The following is a 20,843-nucleotide window of genomic DNA, read 5'->3' on the forward strand; positions in this document are numbered from 1 at the left end:
GGCAAGAAAAACCAAATGCACAGATATAGTACAGGTGGTACCGTGCTCAATAGTAGCAACTATGAGAGGGATCTCGGAGTCCTAGTGGACAATCAATCAAATATGAGCCAGCAATGCTGCCAAAAAAGCCAACACAGTGCTAGGCTGCATTAACAGAAGGATAGAATCAAGATCATGTGAAGTATTAATACCACTTTACAACACCTTGGTAAGGCCACACTTGGAATACTGCATTCAGATTTGGTCACCATGATGTAAAAAAGATGAAAGAGTAAAGAGAAGAGCAACAAAGATGATTAGGGGACTGGAGGATAAAACATATAAAGAACGGTTGCTGGAATTGGGTATGTCTAATTTAATGAAGAGAAGAACAAGGGATGACATGATAGCAGTTTTCCAATATCTCAGGGGCTGCCACAAAGAAGAGGGAGTCAAGCTATTCTCCAAAGCACCTGAAGGGAAGACAAGAAGCAACGGATGGAAACTAACCAAAGAAAAAAGCAATCTAGAACTAAGGAGAAACTTCCTGACAGTTAGAACAATTAACCAGTGGAACAACCTGCTTCCAGAAGCGGTGAATGCTCCAACATTGGAAGTTTTTAACAAGAGACTGGACTGCCATTTGTCTGAAATGGTATAGGGTTTTCTATCTGAGCAGGGGGTTGGACTACATGATCTCCAAAGCCCCTTCCAACTTTATTATTATTATTGTTGTTGTTGTTGTTGTTGTTGTTGTTGTTGTTGTGAGATCATCTCATCTTCTCATCTCCAAGTGTTCCTTTTCTGACTCCGTAGTTTGTTAGACATGTGGGAGGAAGGTTCTACATTTGCTCAGAGGACCTGATGATTGCAAAGAATTAAAGTTTACTTAACCATAACATTGTAAGAAGAATTAATGTATTAATTAATGAGATGTTCTGCTTTACACCAATAGTCCATGCTAATGCAGAGAATGAAAAGGTGATTATTTTTCACAAGAGACACCAGAATCCTTTAGATACGTTGATCATCTCTTTTCCATTTTTACTCTGTCAGCTACTTCTTTTCTGTCTAACTTCCCCATCACTTTCATCCCTTTTCCCCTGCTCAGTTGACTATATTTGATTAAATTAGTAATCCAGAAATCTTTTTATCCCATGCAAACATTTTATACAGTTATTCTGCCAAATGTTTGATAAATCATTGGATGGGCTATAGGGAGCTGGGCACATGGACTGTATCATCAAATTCCCTTCTTGTTTTTCTTTTTCCATCTCTATCTCTCCTGGTCTTCATATGTTCAGTTAGTTTGAATTTCTGAAAGGATGTTCATTAAACACTGAACAAAGATTCTCCAAGTTATACTACTATTTCTATTCATAGGTCTTCTATTCATAGGAATGCTTCTAAGAATACTCAGCTGACTGCATGTAGATTCTCTTCCAACTTTCGTATTGAATATTTAAAGGTCTCAAGTATGAGGGGCAAGACAGCAAACACAGCTTGTCTGCTCATTGCAGATATCCACAACAGATGTTTTAAAAGGGTTTCTGTTGCTCATACTTAGAGCAGCTAATTTTCAGATGAAAGGATAAAAACCATTTGAACTACAGCAGAAACCTCACCAAGAGCCATGTCTGCCACTAACAAATATGCTTGCAATAGGGCAGGCTACATTGCAAAAACTGGAAGCCAACCATGACTGCTTTGCTAAGGCTGTAGAGCAGGGGTCTTCAAACCTGGCCCTTTTATGATTTGTGGACTTCAACTCAACTTTTTTTTTTTAGCAAGATCCTACATTCCACTATGCAAAATATAAAAACATCAGCATTTCAGCTTGCAAACTCATTGGCATGGAAAGGAAATTGTGGCAAGGTGAAATGCCTACCCGAAGGAAAGTGGCTGAGTCAGTGCCAAGGTCATGCATCTAGTCAAGAAGGCAGATGACTCAACAGAAGACCAAGAGCACACATAAGCAGAAAGGGGGAAATGATAGAAGTACCTTTACAATGGCATGTATAAGTCTTAGTTACAGAATGCAAAAAAAGCAGGAAAATCAGAAAAAAAAAGGGGGGGGGGGTTCATGCTGCTAGGGAGAATGTCATCTGGAAGGGAACTTTTCTACTCTTCCCAGACATTTTGGGGGGGGGGGAAAGGTGATCTAGCTATTTCTTTGCATTCAGCTCCAGAATGATGGCAACCTATGTCCTTTTGAGCCAACCCCAGATCTCATGATAAGTAATCTCTAGGAACTTAGGGCAAGGGGGCAAAGGAGAGGAAGAGCCAGAACAAGAAACTTAAATTTGACAAGCAGTTGCTTGTGATCACATGCCATGACCAATGGCAAGCTGAGGAAGACAAGAGAGTCTTTATCAAGGAGTCCTGAGCAAGCTCATAATTATTGGAAGTTATGAAAACATCACACTCCAAGTAGCAGGAACTATGAGCCACTGTGCAGATGGCATGTCTTTACTAATGCAAACTGACAGCTTCCCTGACAAGCTCAAAACAGCCCTTTAAAGCAGAGATCCCCAACCTTTTGGGCACTAGGGACTAGTTCTTTGGAGAGAGGTTTTTCCACGGACCAGAGGGTGCATGGTTTTGTGTGCTGCCTGCATTCCGCAGATGGGGCTTTGCTTGTTTGTGCAGACCGGTTGCTGGCATGCCGCGGCCCGGTACTGGTCCACGGATCGGGGGTTGGGGACCCCTGCTTTAAAGGATCCTAATGATTCTGAAATCTCAACAGCATCAGAAATTGTCTTCAAAGACAGAATTGGCCAGCTCTTGAAGAGCCAAATTCTCTACACAGTCATTGAGAATTGAGAAATAGGAATTCAGGAGTACATTTGTAAATATATTTCATGCCACTTATACTAACTAGTATAGACTGAGTTAGAAGTTAAAGTATCAGACAGCTTCAACTGTACTGTCATCCCGAATTTTGAATGTTGAGTATTTGTGTCATCATTGTCTACCTCTTGAGAGCTTTGAACTAAATAAGCCAATTTTAGCTTCTACATTTGCCACACAAATTGACAACTGGAAAAAAAGATCATTCTGATAACAGGAGAATTTAGAAGAAATTCTAAACATACGTTTCACTGTACTGAAACGTACAGGTTTGACAAATGGGAAAAATACTGTCACTAGAACAAAAAGAAGTTATATTTTTGCAATTATTATTTTGAGTGTGGATGTTTCAGAAATGTAAAGAGCTGAAAAACATCTCACTAAATAACATTTAAAAGTTCTAGTTCACTTTTTTTTTTCTTCTTCCACTTTGGCTGCTGAAAATACGTCAGAAATAGAAAATGACCTCAGATTAATACTGTTCAGAATTCACTTTGGGTTTTTAATTTTTTTGACAAAGTTTGCAATCATAAAGCAGCCCTGAATTGAATCCATTACAGGTAGTTCTCGTTTAGCAACCACAACTAAGACCGGCAACTCAGTCATTAAGCAAAGCAGTCAATAAGTGAAGCCACAACTGTGCTTATGATCTTACCTCAGCTTTTCTTTGCTTTACAAATTTACAGAAGGTTGAGAAAAATGGGCACCTGTTGCAAAGTTACTTTTTCAACACTGTCATAACACAGCCACTGTCCAAGACAGTTGCTAAATGAGGACTACATGTAATTGAACCTTTAAATGCTGTGATTGTAACTTAACAATGACATCAAAAGGATACCTAGTGCTTTTAGGCAATGGCAAGTCAAGTCTAAGTATTTCTTAATGAGGAGTGAAAAAAGATTTTATTTCAGAGGTTTTCTGAAATAGTGAAACATTTCCTAAGCCTGGTTTTCTGGATACAGAAATAAAGATATTAAATGCTACACACAGAGTTATGTTTTGGCATATAGAAGAAGTCAAATTTAATCCTTGTCATTTTCTAGTAAGAAAAACCTCAAATAATAAGTGGTTAAGATATTGTAGCATTCTGTTTAGGCAGAGTTTTCCAGTGTGGCAAAGTCTTCCTAGTGTCTTGGGACTATTTGAAAAAGTACAATACAAACTCCTCCCAGGGTTTGAGGTTTGTCCTATTTTTTTTCCCACAAAGGATTCTAAACTTGATGGAATAATTTTCCGCAAAGGATGATGTGTTGACATAATGAACATAGGATTTTAGGTATTATTAGAATCAAGATTTAGATCTGCCTAGATTCTCTTGGTAAAGAGAAAGACTAAAACAAGTCAGTTCTCATTAAAATTTCCAGGACAAGGCTAAACAGACTGATTCAGATTCAGTGCATATTTGAAGAATCAATATTTTAAGTCTTATTTTTCAGTACATGAACACAACCTACAAAGAACTGTCTGCTCTAAAGTGAACAGAACACAAGTACACAAAGGGACATTTTGAAAGACATGTTCTTCTCAAGACCAGCTAAAGATCCTGTGCAAGAGCTAAAGTCTGAATGAGTTCACCTTTTATTAAGAGATAATCTGGCCACATGTAGCAATCAGCTAATCCTATTATAGCAAGGCAACACAACTCTTGAAGAAATTTACAAGGCTGGATATATAAATCTTCCTTAACACCAGGATAAGCCAGGGCTGAGATTATAACAAATCCTTAGCCTAAACATTTTTCACACTCAAATCCAATTCAGCCAATTACAGTTAAGTAGGTGTGGATCTTCTTAATGCCTGCAAAATTCATTACCAAATATAGGGGGGGAAAATACTTCCATCAAAATTGGTCACCGGTTATGCTAGATACAGGTTATATAATTTAAAACTCTAATGCAAAACCTGAAGAACTGTTGCTTTTTTTTTTTTTTTTAGAAAAGTGTTTTCCAGTGCTAATCTTCTTACCCGCTATTGAAGAATGTCTAAATATTTTTTTCCAGGTTGTTAAAATGAATTAAATCATAGCCTGTCATAACCAAACTGAAAACCCAAAAATGCAGAAAAATGTTATACGTGGTCATGTTTATTTATACACCATTAAATAAATGCATTTTATATTTGACTGAATAAGTTAGAAATTTTAGGTGACCACTATTTGGGCATAATATTCATAGCAAATGCTTGCAAAGGTGCAAAAGCATCGTGCGTTATAGAATATAAACCACTCTGTCTTGCAAATAATGATACTCTAGCAGAATTGTACTTTTAGCTGCAGCCAGACAAAATTGATCTCCTATGAGAAAATACAGCATTTATGTTTCATAATCAGTCTGCTATAAAGCTGTTAATATTGCCTGTCAACTGCAGGAACTGGTATTACACACTTCAACTGTTTTTTAGGATGGAAGACAATTTAAATTGAATAGGTTGAATCCAATCCAATCCATAATGTTCACTTCCAAAACCTCATAATTGCCTGGCAGGATGATCCCATAACGACTCTCTTCAAAAACTGAGTGTAATCAAAAATTCAGATATTTAAACCATTGTTTCAACAGTACTGTAACAAATAGTATAAAACACAATATCAGGGTCCTGGCTTTGGATAGTTTGCCAAATTTTTTACTTCTGCCACTCATGGTTTCAGGAAAAGGAAGCAACACAAAGTTACCACTCCACCATGATAAGCCAGGATTTGCCACTATATTGAAATGTCCCTGTTGAAGATTGAGATGCAAGAATAAAAATTGGTTCATAGTTTCCAGGCATAATTGTGCGACTTGTTGTCAAAATGGACAATTCAAGGTTTGTATTAGCGTTCAAAGGTATGAGGGCACAGATAAAGGAAAGTTTCTCTTCAGCCTAGTGATAGTGACAACAGATGGGAGGGGGAATTTGCTCTTCCACCACAGAATACACATGCACACCTACATTTATGATGCAATACAGTATTTGAAAGATTTATACTTTAAAATGATACAAGAATATAGGAGCAAAGAAACAGTAAGGAAGCAGTAAGAAAGCATGAGCAGAGTGGGGGTCTAGTACTGAAGACGCTCGCCTTGTATTTGGAAGGTTGAGAGTTCAAGGCTATGTAGCGGCATATGTTTCTCTCCTAAGGCACAAGGAAAGAATATCTGTTGCAAACTCTGCAAGGCATCGGGAAGGGCATCTGGCCAGTAAATGCTCAGCTCCATCCAGTCGCCCTGACTCTACTACCCTGAATTAAGGGATTACAGGGTTGTGAAAAGGAGGGAGGGGGGTTAAACAGTAAGGAAGCAGCCAATGCAAGCCTATTATTTATTTATAAAAATTACTGCAAAGAGTTCTAGAGAAAGTGATAGCCAAGAAAGTAAAAATCAAATCTGAAAGATGTTAGTTCTACACAAAATTAATCTATTGCAAAAGGGCGTGGCCAAAGGATGCCTGGTCAAGTTTTCCTTGACAAATGAATGAGATTATAAAATCGGAGTATCTTTTAGACAGGCCAGAAAAATGATAGGTTTTTCTAACACTTACGGATGCCTCTTTGCAAGCCCATCCTGACTTGAGCTCTCCCTCTCTGTTGGGTAGGCAATCCTACATTTACTGAGATGGATTATTACTTATATGATGACCTTGGGAGGCAAACAGGAAAGGCTTCAGTTCAGTGTTGACTCTTGATGACTGCTTGGACAAGTCCCCATAGGAAGATTTTTCAGAAGTAGTTTTGCCCTTGCCTCCTTCCTAGGGCAGAGACAGAATGGCTGGCTCAAGGTCACCCCAGCTAGCTTTGTGTCCAAGGCAAGACTAAAACTCACAGTATCCCAGTTTCTAGCCTGATGCCTTAACCACTACACCACACTGTCTCTCTAAGGAATGGCTGGTTGATATGAAATCAGATGTCCATGTTTTTTTAATAAAGACAAACCCTATCAGCTTTCTCATACAGTGATTCCCTATAAACTATTGAGACTTCAGGTCTCCTGTTCTCTGCAACTCTCAGGGAGGAAAAAACTTAACTTCTGATTTAAAACCCACTATCTGCAGCCTCTACCTTTCACCTTAAGAATTTACCCTATTAACCCTTATTAATAAACAAAGACACCAATAAAGACAGTGCAGTTATAAAGTCCTAATTATAGTTAGAAAATCTGTTAAGAGTTGGGTAGTTAAAAATAGGCCAAGTCTTTCATCCTAATGCTCCACAGAAGTGGAGATTTCCTTCCCCAAAGCAAAATGATCATCCTCTTCAACTAATGTTCTCCCTTCTTTTGTTACATTAATTGGGGATAACATATTTGAGTTCTTCTGTGTGGATTCAAGAACTGACCCAGTTTTTTGGGTTGAAATTTTCCCATCACCCAATTCACATTATTTTCCATTGATCTCCTGACACTGAGAACAATTTGAACAGTTTTTTTTTTCTTCTTGCCTCTTATCTCTTCTTTCTTCTCAAGGTCCTTCCAATTACAGGTAGTCCTCAATTTACAACCATTTTGTTTAGCAACCATTTGAAGATACAATTGCACTGAAGAAATGACTTACAACTGGTCCTTGTATTTAGGATTATCTCAGCATCCCCACAATCACATGATCAAAATTTGGGTGCATCTAAAGAATTGCCTTGCTTAGCAAATGGAAGTTCTGGTCTCAACTGTCGTCATAAATTGAGAACTACCTCTTTTGACCCATGTAGTCTCTCCTTTCAGCTTCTACTACATCCATAAATTTTATTTTCCTTCCATCACAGCTGATTGGTGACACAGTTTTGGGATTAAAAGTTCATTGGCTTTTAGATTTTCATTGGTCTTTCATTTCTCTCAACAGTCCAATGGCCACTTAGTCTAAAACATGTCATCCTCCAGAGTAAATTTGCATTTAGACATAAGTATAAAGTACTGTTTTGGTCAAAGCATTCTCTGTTCAAATGACAGATATTGAAACAAAAATGGTGACTTTAAATTGGTGTACAATGGGAGGGAAATTAACATTAATTTATATTTTTTTCTTATATATGTGCATTTTTTTGAAATAATGATAGATATATTAATTTCATATATTGTTTTAAAAATGATATAATAAACCTATAATTAATGTAATAATGAACTTCACATTTCATGATTTTTATAAACTTCCTGTTTCCTGATACTTTATTCATTTATCTACTACCCTTTTTCCTAGGTATTGATTCTTGTTGTTTCAAATATTTTCATAAAAGGAAAAACAAAATTGGTCAGAATCAATCAGTGGAAAGTATGCCTTGCTCAGAACATTAATCCTATAAAACTTGCCATCGTCTATCACATCTATTAATATAAAATGAAGTGTACTGAAACATACTGTGAACAGAGTTTGCCTGAATTTCGTGTGAAGCTGAAAATTAGCTCTGCGATGAATTTGGTTTATTTTTTTTTAAAGATACATTTGTAAGGCAAGAAATTTGATTCCACACATAAGCAAGTGCAAGTTTAAATGACAGAGGGAACGTCTTCAATTTGTTTTGTGTAACTTTCATAAAATACCGTACTGTGATTTTATCTGCCATACTCAATTTGAAAACAGATGTGTTGTCTAATAAGAAACTACCTTTCTCATAAAATTAGAATGCTGAACCAGGTATCTGTGATTATGCGTGACAGCAATAAGCCCTGGATGTTTTATTTGTTTTGCCCCATTAAGTATGCTGTATCCATGATTTTCCATGTTAAAAGGTAGCAACAAACTGAACTACAGTTCCTAAGAACAACAACGGTAAGATGTGGAGAGCGGGTGGCTGCTTTCAAGAGCTTGTACTCTCTGTTTTAAATGTGCCCCCTGGTGTTCAAAGAACATAGATTCACCATCTGGGAAGATCCATCAAAAAGGTGATACTATCTACCTTCAGTACTGTTTTCTCAGTGAATCTGAGATGACTCTCCCCTACTGGGGAGAAAATAGTTTTCCTTTAAAGTGAGTAAGCCTTATAAAAACTAGTTACATAATCTTCAGTTGTGGTTTGAACTGTAGGCAGCAAGTATGCTTTCTGAATGCTTAAAAAACATCAAATCATTTTCTGTGATCTACTGAAATAGGAATGACATTGTACTATCTCACCTAAAGCGAGATCAAGGATAAGCACTTTCAAATTAATTCCTACTGTACAATAGTGACAAATCAGTTTTTCCCCTGGTGTGCATAACCAAAGGAAAATGATATGTATGTTCCCTGAAGCCCTGTTAGGTAATTTGAAGCAATGATAAGTTGAAACAACTGTACTGGACTGAGGGCTACATTAAGTGGGGAAGCTTTTTGGAATACATGGTGATCCTCCAGAAGTACAACAGATCTTCAGCAGATAAAACTGCCAAAAGAGAATTGTAATGGAAACCAGAAACCAGTGTTTCTCAACCTTGGGAACTTTAAGATCTGTTGACTTTAAATCCTACTATTTCCCAGGCAGCCAGATTGGGGAATTCTGGAAATGAAGTCCACACATCCTAAGGTTGCCAGGATTGAAAAACACTGCCAAAGCAGACCAACATTGTCTCACATAAGAGCTCAGCACTGTCATGTCCAATCAAATCTGTAATTAAGTAAATATCATTATCTGTGGGAATATCTTCGTTTAAAAGCAATATTACAAACTATGTATAACTATATGAACTTACAACCATTTGTTTAGTGATAAAACTGTTTAGGGGCAAAATTCACTTAACAAATGTTTCACTTAACAACATAAATTTTGGGCTCAATTATCATGAGGACTTCCTGTATTATGAAAATGGAAGTGTACCTTCCACCCATCCAAAAGGTGAATTTGATATTATAAACTCATCAGACTTTGATTATTAACAAAACTGTTCTTTACAACAAAACTAAATTATATTGCTCTTCAATAACCAATAAGCAAATTCCCATGGGAAATTTTCAGATTTCAGGTATAAGGTCTTCCCTTACTTTACCCATGGGAACTGGAGAATGCTAAATGGAGTACTAGACTAAATTTCCTAGAGCAGGCATGTCAAACTCGTGACGTCACATCACGTATCGGGATTTTATGTCTGGGTGTTTTATCCTTGGGATGGACAAGCTTCTGGTAGGTCATTTTTGAGATTTGATGAAGGCCCACTTGGGATAGCCACACACTTTGAGGGCTTCAGCTCTGTGGTGTAAGGTTATGATAACTCCCATTTTGTGCTCCAGTGGGTGGTGTGAGTCAAAATGTAACTACTGATCCATGTGAATGTATTTTCTATAAATTTCAGTGTTAAGGCTTCTAACTTCCTTAATGGATACAGCACAGTCCAGAGAAACTAACTACTTTCCTTAACATCTTCATGGGTAAATTTGATGTATCTGTCCACCGAGTTGATATGTTTGGTGAATGCTTCCAATTCTTGTGTTTTGATCTTGACCCATAGAGCTCCTCCATAACAGATGAAGAAATCAGTAAACGAAACAACGTAGTCATTCCATATGTTGCAAGAATATTGGAAAAGTTCAGGAAGATCTTCTACCAACACAACATACGTGCACACTTCAAACCTAAGAATACACTAAGGCAGAAGCTTGTCTACCTCAAGGATAAAACACCCAGACACAAAATGAGCAATGTGGTATATGCAGTACAATGCAGTGAGCCATGTGCAGATCTGTACATTGGGGAAACGAAACAACATCTTCATAAATGTATGGCACAACAAGGAGAACAAAAGCATCAGGACGAGTCAGCAGTCCATCTGCATTTAAAAGACAAAGGCCACACTTTCAAAGACAGCAAAGTCCGGAGTGAGGACCGCTGGTTTGAAAGAGGGGTCAAAGAGGCCATTTATGTCAAAACTGAACAGCCCTCTCTCAACAGAGGGGGAGGGATCTGACATCATCTATCTCTAGTCTACAACACGGTCCTTTCAACAGTTCCAAGAAGGCTCCAGACCCATTTGCAGTACTCAGGTGACCCTGGAGACACAGATAAGCCTTCAGGTAGCTTTAACAACTTGATAAAAGAATGCAAATGAACAGCTGTCTGCAGGAATATAAATTTTCCATTCCCCACCATCCAGTCAGAGCTGAAGAAGCTTCTTGGATGAGAAGCAAAACGTCTTCAAAGAAAAACAATGAAGTCCAGTTGCCTTGTGAAAAAGTATCTTTGGGATAAGCAGCTCTAATCCTCTTTTTCACTGTTTTTGAAATGCAAGTAAGGAACTGTTGCTCAAACTCAAGTTCAGGGCCACACAACGTAAAGTTCCCAAGTTTGAAAAACATTGAACTAAAGCAAAAGATAAATTCTTATCCAGGAAGCAACACAAAGGTCAAAGTAATTCTCTTTTAGGGAAAGGGGCTAGAGATCAGGCATATTCCTTTCTTATAATTTTTCAAAAAATCTTCAAAGTTATACATTTTTTCTCTTTCTGATTTATTACAAACTCATCTGATAATATCAAGAGCCTTCACTTATGTCCTAGAACTATCCAGATATCCATGAACGTAGATTCTCATATTATTTCAGTCTCTTGCAGAACTTTGCAGAGCAAGGACAGATAGAGGATGTCCAACATTTTAGGCAATTTGAATGGCTTTTTCAAAACCACTAGAGATCAAAGTATTTGTGTCAAAGCCTGGGATTCCTTGATAATCATATTATCAGTGGCTCTTTCCATACTCTACTGTATGCCATTTTGTTATCATGGTGAGGCACTTTTACTGTATTTAATTTCAAAGCAACAGAGGACATGCCTACATTAAACATTTCAGCTTACTCCAAACATGCTGCTTCCATAGAAGGAATAGCAACAATTTCAGACATCATTTAGCAGATACACTATGTTAACATTTCTCCAGGTCTTCGTGCAACAGCATTATAGTTGTATTTGTTTAACAGGGCTAAATGAGTGGGGAAGATATACAGTACATTCCAATATGTTGCATTCTAAGACACTTTCCATAACTTGAAATGAATCCTTTCTTAAGTTTCTGTTGGAATTGCAGGTATCTTTTCAAACATCCCTTTTAAGTCTCTAGTGGTAGGGCACCCAGTACAAACACAGGGCAATACTTTGGATTTGAAAGCAAAAAGATGCATTAGAGAACACAGAAGTGCATACATAGCACCTGTCTGCAACTCTCTAATCCAGGCATGTCAAACTCGCGACGTCACGTGATGTCACACAACGTATCAGGACTTTTTTCCCATTGCCGGCAATGGGTGGGTGCGGTTTCAGCATGATGCATCTGGCCTGTGGGCCGGCAGTTTGACATGCCTGCTCTAACCCAAATCTATCTTTAGCTGGAATTGAACTGCAGCTATGGTTAGAATCTGTGCAGTCTTGGGAGAAGATATGGACCTGCTCTAAAGGATTGCAGACAGATGCTATATTTTGCCTTTTAAAATGCTGCATAGCCCCCAGAATGTCTATTAATCAAACAACAATAAATTTGTCAAGTCATGCTAATTGGCTGTAATTACATATCAAGTATGCTCATGTATGCTTCACCAGCATTCCAATTTTCCTCTTGGCTGGCTAACCAAGAGAAATCTATATTTTTAGTTTCTTTTCTAACCAAGATGCTATTGAACTCCAATACCATCACTTCTAGCCATAATGTCCTGTGATGAAGGACTTGTAGTCAATATACTGTACTAATCGCTCTGGCTTTAATGGAAAGCTGTAAAACAAGGTTCTCTTAATAAACCCAAATCATGTAGTTAAAAAAAATGGCTTGCAACTCTAGTTTGTTAAACAGAAATGTGTTAGGGATCTCAATTTACACATTCAGCTTGGAACAAATACTTGACAGATCTGTACATGTCTGCAAAGTCACAGCAGGAAAAATGTGAAACAGTTCAAGCCTAAACAGAAAAAGTAACCATAGCTATGTGTGTAAAAAGTGTTTTTAAATAAAAATAAAAAAATAACAACACTGTATTTCTAGAACAAATACATTAATATTCAAACAGGAGATATGGTATTTATTTTGCTGGGGCTTTAATAAAAGCAGTTCTATGGACTGCACCTTCTGTTCTACAGAAGGTTTCTTTTATAATATTTATTCTGTTGATCTGTTTCCTTCTTTTATAATATTAGACAAAAGTGTTCAATGATAAAAAAGATGACCTAATGTTCTAAATTCTTCAGTTCCTCTAAGGTTACTGGCTAAGAATTATGAGAACACAAACTGAATATCTCATATGTCTAACAACAAAAGTCTGAACTTCCTTACCTGAGAAAAATTGAGACCGTTCAATGGATAGCATTGTTCCTCTACTTTTTCCACTGCTCCAGTCTGCTTCTGGAGACGTTCTGCCTCTTGAGCCAGATACAGATCTAAGACAGGCACACCCCGTGATTTGATGTCCACCTCAGTCAGAGAATTCACCATCAGCATGACCCAAACGGGCCTTTTCCTCTCCCAGTTGCCTGCAATGGCATTGAAGAGATAGTCTGCATACAGGCCTTTGCCTCGTTGATCTGGAGTCATCCAGGAAGGCATCATCAGCTTGACATACTCCATGTGGCGCCTGAGTCGGCGATAGAGATCCCTGGGGAGCACATCCTGAAGGTTCTTGCCCTGCGGTAGGAGCTGGCAACTGGTCAAAGCAGAGATTGTGTAGGGATCTGTGAGGTCCAGCTCGAAGTAGACAGCATGACTCTCCCGGAAAGCTTTCTTAGAATTCTCAGGGATAAAATCCCAGACTCGATTATACGGGACATGAATGGTACCAAAAAGGTAAGATGGTGGGTCTCTCTTTATAGTCCACAGGAAGGAGTTCAGCTCACGTTGCTGAAGGAAAGGAAACACAGCAGTGAAAATAAATAAGGCTGTATATGGGAAACAACATGGGGAACAACTAATCATTAAGTGAGATGGATGAATGGCATAGCCTGTCATTAAATTTATTGAAAAAAACAGTAGATTGGGTACAAATCTTGACTGAGGCTAAGTTTCTAGTGCAAAAATCAGGAAGGCAGGGGAAAATCCAAAAAATAAAACAAAACAAAAAAATTGACTTCATTAGATGTTAGGTGAAGTTCTCATAGTAGCATTGGTACAACTGAAATAGAGAAGTGAGCAATAACTGAGAAACGAATAGAACACAGTTACTGATTTCTCTTAGAAAAAAATGGACTGAGGTTACAGAGCATTTTCAAGGTGCTGTTTAACTTCATATATTTAGAAGGCTTTTTTTCTTCTCTAATCTGGTACACCTCTAATTTCTTTTGTTTACTACTCCTTATTCTGTGTTTTGCACAATGCTATTTATCCCAAAAGGAAAGAGAAACAGTATGTATATAAAAGAAAAGAAAAAAGAAAAACTTTTATATTATACATCAATAATAAATCGTCTTTTAAAAAAGCCAAGGCCACAGCATCTCCCGATAAGAAAAAAGAAACAGGATGCTGCAAACAGCCTTCAAATGTCCATAAAATATATTTTATAACTTTGAAAATCTCATAGGAGATTGATATTAGCAGCCTACAGATAAAGGCAAAGTGATTTGGGGCAGGATATGAGGGTGAAAAAAAGGAAGCCTCTTTTATTTGTTGATCAGATGAATGAAGATAACTGAAAGTCCAAAGAGACGAGAAGTGTCACCTACCCACTTAAAAGCAAACAATGAGTCTTAAAAGCTGCCACAGGCATGGAGGGGGTTAGGAAGGTCAATAGCCCTTTGTTTTAAATAAGCCTGATCTGTACTGTATGTTACAAAGAGCACACAGACAGATCCAAGTCTTTCGAAAAGGCATTTTAGAAAGAAAAGGCATCGCCCCGGGCCCACTCAGAATTTGATTAATGCCCGCCCACCCACTCTCTACCCCTTGTTTTCAGATCTAATGTAACAAAGGTCCCAGGATGAGACAAAGAGCCGAGGTGGTGCAGCAGTTAGAGTGCAGTACTGCAGGCCACTTTAGCTGACTATGTTCAGCAGGTCAGCGGTTCAAATCTCACCGGCTCAAGGTTGACTCAGCCTTCCATCCTTCCGGGGTAGGTAAAATGAGGACCCAGATTGTTGGGGGCAATGTAAATATATATATACATTGCTTACTGATGTACACCGCTTAGAGAGTGCTTGCACTTAAAGCGGTATATAAGTCTCATAAATAAAATAAAATAAAATAAAGGCCTGCATTTTGTTAGACTGTCCTATGAAGAGCACTCCTACTTGCTCCCAGACTCAATACTGCAACTTTAAAACCAGACATTGTGGTTGCACCAGAAAAAAGCAGTTTGTGCCCTTAAAAAGTGGTTTCCCACATAATAAATTTCTCTGAAACCCGTGGCAAAAGAGAGGCTGTAGAACTGGAACCCAGTGAAACCTAAGTAGATGTTACAGGACGTAGACTTTTACAGAACTGACACTTCAAAGCAGGTGTGTCAAACCTGTGGCCCATGGGCCACATGCAGCCCTGGACAGCTAGTAATGCAGCCCCACAAGACCCTAAACTTTAAGCATTATTTACACACACACACACACACACACACACACACACACACACACTTATATATTTTATATGCAACCCAAGACAATTCTCTTCACTCAATGCAGCCCAGGCAAGCAGCACCAGGGACTGGTTTCATAGAAGACCATTTTTCCATGGTCGGGGGGGAGGGGGAATGATTTTGGTTTCACTCACTTGCCTGCCACTCACCCCCAGCTGTACAGCCCCCTTCCTAATAAGCCACGGACCAGTACCTGTCCAATGCCCAGGGGTCGGGGTCCCCTGCTTTAAAGGATGCGTAGGCAAAGAGAATTCAGCTATCATTTTTTTGCATCGGGTCTAAACTTCCACACTCCTAATTTCAATTAGGCCTTTTCAATTATGAGTAGCCTCAGGCCTACAGATAACCCTCCCCACGTCCCAAACTGACAGCACAAGCCGCTTTTCCAGTGTTTTCTCCATTGCTTAAAAGTCTCCCATCCATCTGAACAAAAATAACATCTCCTTGCTAATGGAAGTTCAACAAAAGTGGAGTTAAGTCTGAGTTTTCTCCTTGGCAAATGGGTCTAGAAACTGATCATAGGCTTCTACCAGGTCCTTCACTTTCCCCATACACATCAGACGGTGGTGGGACTACATGCTTCTTCTCTTTTGTGAAGCTACACAAAGCTTCACCAGCTCAGTATGGTTATCTCCACAATACAGTACACTCAAAACAAAAAGTACCAATAATCTGAAGCCACCTATAAGGAATGTAACACGTATCACTATGTGTTTGCATTTAATTCTCACATATTACAAGCAGGAAGCCCATTGGTCACACTGACCACCTGTGAGAGAAGCTGAAATTTAACTCAATTTTTGAACCATATTTATTCCTATGGTTCATTTTTATACGTGACAGGTTTCTGTGCCAATGAGAGAATGATTAATATATGTAGTAGTAAAGTATTTAATTTTTACCTTTTGGAAGATCTCAGGATTGGTTTCAACTGCAATCGACATTAACTTTGGCAAGATAAAAGATGGGCAGTAGAGGATTTTTGTCTTTATTGAGATCCCCCACCCCCAAATCTTTTTAGTGAGGGATTATCTTAAATTTAGGATCACAGAACTACGGAACTGGAAGGAGCACCTATGCCAGTTATCTAATAACTTTTATTTTTAAAACAGTTAAAATAGATGCTAAGTTTATTCAAGCTATAGCAAGAAAAAAGTTGTATTTATAGATCCAAAACAGGAAATAGCATTCCATTCACACTAGTTAACACTTATTTTTATTTTTACTTTCCTTAATGTTATACTGCAGTTTAGCAGAAGTATTTCCAAAGCAGCAACGGTGTGTTCTTCCAGATGGTCTGAATTTGAAATGCCATTTCTTAAAATTACACACCAAAATCTGACACTGTATTCATCTTCAAGAGCTATTTGACAATTATTGAATAGGGACCAGCAGGACAATGATAAAAAGGAACATTCATCAGTGTTGTTTCTCTTATTAAAACATTTAGATTCCATTTATTCAGGTCAACTTCTGATACAGCAGAAAGACTGCATCTCTATCGTTTCCCACAACAATGTCAATAAGAGTGGTCGAATGTGGAAAACTATATTACCTTAGATCAGTGGCCCCCAATCTTTTGGGCACCCGGAACCAGTTCCGTAGAGAAGATTTTTCTGTGGACTGCAAGGAGCGTGGTTTCACATGCTGCCTGCATCCCGCAGATTTGGCTTTGCTTGTTTGCGCAGCCCGGTTTCTAGCATGCCGCAATCAGATGCCAGTTGGGGACCCCTGCCTTAGATTATTTCTGCTACAATTTATTTATTATGCTTCTCTTCACCTTCATTCAAGGAAAGCCAGTTTGCTGTAGTGGTGAAGGCACCCGACTAGTAGACTGTGAGTTCTAGTCCTGCCTTAGGCATGAAGCCAGCTGGGTGGCCTTGGGCCAGTCCCTTACTCTCAGCCCGAGGAGGGAGGCAATGGCAAACCACTTCCAAAAACCTTACCAAGAAAACTGCAGAGACTAGGCCAAGCTGTCACCAGGAATCAACACTGTTAATTCCAAGTCAGTTTACTATTATTAATAATTTATCCAAGAACTAAAGATAAAAGCTCCTGAACAATTAGGTACTATAAGCAAATTTCTTGTTTAAAAAAGAGTTTAACAAAAATACTTTAATAAATAACACAACAATGACTCAAAACATAAAATTTGCTATAGAAGTATAAAATTGCTGATTTCCTGGAAGACTTACAATAAGGTGACCAACCGTTCTCCTTTAGGGAGGACAGTCCTCCTTTTGTGAGTTCTGTCCTCCCTTGAAAAGTGTCCTCCTACATGTCCTCCTTTTCGATATTTGAAGACTAATCTGCAGGGCTTTTTTTTCTCATAGAACGCTCAGAACGGCATTCCGGCACCTTTTTTTTGATGGTTTTTTTTTTCAACTTTTGCATGAGCTATGCAAAAGCCAATAGGAATTGCTGCTGAGCACGCCAAAACACTCGGCCGGCAAACTTTGCACAGGTAAGTTGTCTGCAGCGAAGGCGAATTGGCAAGAACTTTGTACCCCTCCCTGCTACCCAACTACACCATCTCCTAGTTAATCCCGAAGATACCTGGAGGAGACTGGAGTGGCGATGCCATGGTAACTTACTCTTGATCTTCGGCCCTGCTAGGGCAATAATGACTGCGGGTGCAAGAGGCAGGGGCGGCGGGGCTGCTGCAGGCGGAGGTGTGAGGGGTGGTGGTGGCTGTGCTGTGGGAGCTGTGGGGCCTGCTCTACATGGGGCTGCGCAGAGTGGGCGGTGGTGCTGGCGGGGCAGCTGTAGATGGGGTGTGTCAATGGCGGGCTTCCTCCTGTGGCTGGAGCCGGCACAGCTGGTGCTTTGGGAGCCGCGGGGCCCGCTCTACATGGCGGGGCAGCAGTGCTGGCGGGGCGGCTGCAGGCGGGGGCGTGGCATGTAAGCATAATTACAATATAAAATGTTATTGTTACAAATGTTTTTATTATGCATTCATCATATTATAGTGTATTCTGTATTATTGTTGTAATGAATAAAATGTTTCTTTTATTTACGATATTTTTTCTTCAATTTATTTGTGTCCTCCTTTTCGTTGTAAAAAAGTTGGTCAACAAGACCAACTTACTTACTTACAAGACAATCAGAATAGTAGTCTAACTGGAAAAATTGTGTGGTGGGGGGTGGGGGATCCTAAAAGCAACACAGGCAAACTGCTTCAATACTACTCTCAAATGTTGTCCCAGACAATGCTTGCTATTTGCCTGCAATCAAATATCCCATAGTCATATGGAATGTCATAATACTAAGTGACAGCATTGTAAAGTATTATGCTAAGTCACATACAAAACTCATTAAATACCTCTCAAACATGTTGCCTAAAGCACTGAAGTCCTGCAACTCTCCAAGACTTGAGTGCAGTTTTTAGAGGTTCCACAGATTCTCCAGGCACACAGGTGCAGCCACCAGGATATTGACTCTACAGAAGCAAAGATCAGGTGAGGTGGAGATGTACAACTGACTATGCAATGCTTGTGAGAGGTCCCAATATTTTCACATTTCAAGATGTAGAGCAGGGGTATCAAACTGCCGGCCCACAGGCCGGTTGCATCATGCAGAGGCCGTGCCCATCCCAGTTCCGGCAATGTGAAAAAAGTCACAATACATTTGACACCCGTGATGTAGAGGTACTTTGCCAAACCCTCTGAATGCACTAAGAGTCTCTTGCAAAGGAAGGGAGAGAGGAGAGAGAAAAGGGGAGGTTCCCAGTTCACACAATTCCAGGTATACATTCTTCATTTTGAAATAGGTAATAACAGTGCAACCACACCTCAACTTCAGGGTTAAAAATGAGGCTGCATAATCTGGAGAGTGGAAAATGATGGAAGACATATCCAGGAGACCACGTTTAGGACATACATGGGATATATCTGAGTGTGTCAAATTAAGTGTTGCAGCATCTTTTTATTATTTTTAATAGTTATTATGATAGTAATTTGCTAGCCATGGATGCTTTAAAAAGTGCATGTTGTTATTTTGATCTTACAACATTTTCTAAAGTGAAGTGATATTTATCTTCAAGAAAAAAAACCCAAGAAACTCTATTGCCAAAGAAGTAGATTCCATGTTATTCCTGTAACAATGGTGGTTCTACACTTTGAGTTTAAAATACAAAGCTATTTATCGGAGTTTTAATCATAATCAGGGACAGCTAACTGACTTAATTATGTGTTTCCCAATAAAGCTGTATGTCCCAATTAAGTAATGCATACAGCTATCTAAGGCCTTCCACCTCCAGTTATTATGTCTTGGATCTAAAATTACCAGCTTTGCTGTACTCCTCCATAAACTGACCTGCTACAAAACTCCATACATTCTGGAAGATTCCTTTTGGTGACCTTGAGTTTGCTTACAGTCTATGAACTGGAACAATATGCATTCCAAACTAAAGGTAGAGAAAGCAGGAAGCAAATACATAGGCTGCCTTTAAAAATGCCACATTTCATTCTCCTTTGATCTCACCCTTAACATCTGGCTGTTTGTCTTAAGTCTGTTGAATGTCCAACCCAGATGTAAGATTTCTGGAAACATCAAGTCTCTAGAAACATTACGCTCAATTAACAGTGGGATACCCTCCACTGAATATATTTAAGCAGAGGCTAAACCATCAGTGATACATTATTCTGGGTTCCTGTTTGAGCAGGACATTGAATTCAGAGGCCTCAATGGCCACTTCTAAGTTCATGTTTCTAAGAAGCTGATTAGTCAAAGGTGATTTTCTGGAGAGAGAAAAATATTTCATACAAAATAAATTAATTCAAGACCTCTTCCATCAACTTAAATCATTTGAAATCAGCTGTCTTTTTAAGAACAGTTAAGTTACATTATCCTATTTTGAAGGAAGATCTTTCTTTAAAATTCATTTTGACCATAACTTCAATATGTTACAATTTACAGCACCTATAAAAATAAAATCTTTGCACAGGAAGTATACTATACAGCTTTTGGAGATTACTGTAAGTGGCAAGGTCATTTTGCCACAAACTAAATAGAAAGACCATTAAACAGTGGAATAAATAGCCATGTTCTTGTTCCAAGAGCTTATATTTTGACAGTAGAAAAGAAAGAATAAGTATAAAAGTGGGGAGCCAGTGTGGTGTAGCCAAGTCTTCTCCAACTTGGGAGGTGATGATTGTAGGATGATAGGAATTGTAGACAAACACTTTAGGATGGCACCGTGTTAGCGAAGTCTTCTGAAACCTTAGTTTAACAGTTGTTAACTGAAATAATATTTTGCTCATTGATATCACACAGAAATTAGGTTTCTTAATTAGTTTAAACAACACATGGGTTGTTTAAACTACAATGGGTTGGGTTCAAACCTAAACTAAGGTTGGTGTACATAATACCAAATTAAACAAAAGCTAGGGGAAAAAATCCAGGTATGGGTATATACAGTAAAGAAATATGGCCCTTACGCTCTCAGTTTTGAAGGCCATGTATCACAAGGTTTTATTTATTAAGAAATTTTATTTTAATAGCTAAGTAATAAAAATGTAATGAGTTTCTGTTAACCTAGTTAAGTCTTCTG

General features: G+C 38.6%; 1 protein-coding gene across 1 annotated transcript in view; it reads right to left on the bottom strand.

Moving 5' to 3' along the window:
* LOC120315413 (metalloprotease TIKI1-like) overlaps positions 1 to 20,843 on the bottom strand; it is a 78,799-nt gene that overhangs the window by 49,715 nt on the left and 8,241 nt on the right. Inside the window, exon 2 of the mRNA XM_039359709.1 lies at positions 13,012 to 13,572. Coding sequence (XP_039215643.1) covers positions 13,012 to 13,572 — 561 coding nt within the window. The remainder of the gene's footprint in view (positions 1 to 13,011; positions 13,573 to 20,843) is intronic.

The sequence above is a fragment of the Crotalus tigris genome, unplaced genomic scaffold, assembly GCF_016545835.1.
Source record: "Crotalus tigris isolate CLP2741 ecotype Arizona unplaced genomic scaffold, ASM1654583v1 scf7180000019100.1392032, whole genome shotgun sequence".
NCBI lineage: Eukaryota > Metazoa > Chordata > Lepidosauria > Squamata > Viperidae > Crotalus > Crotalus tigris.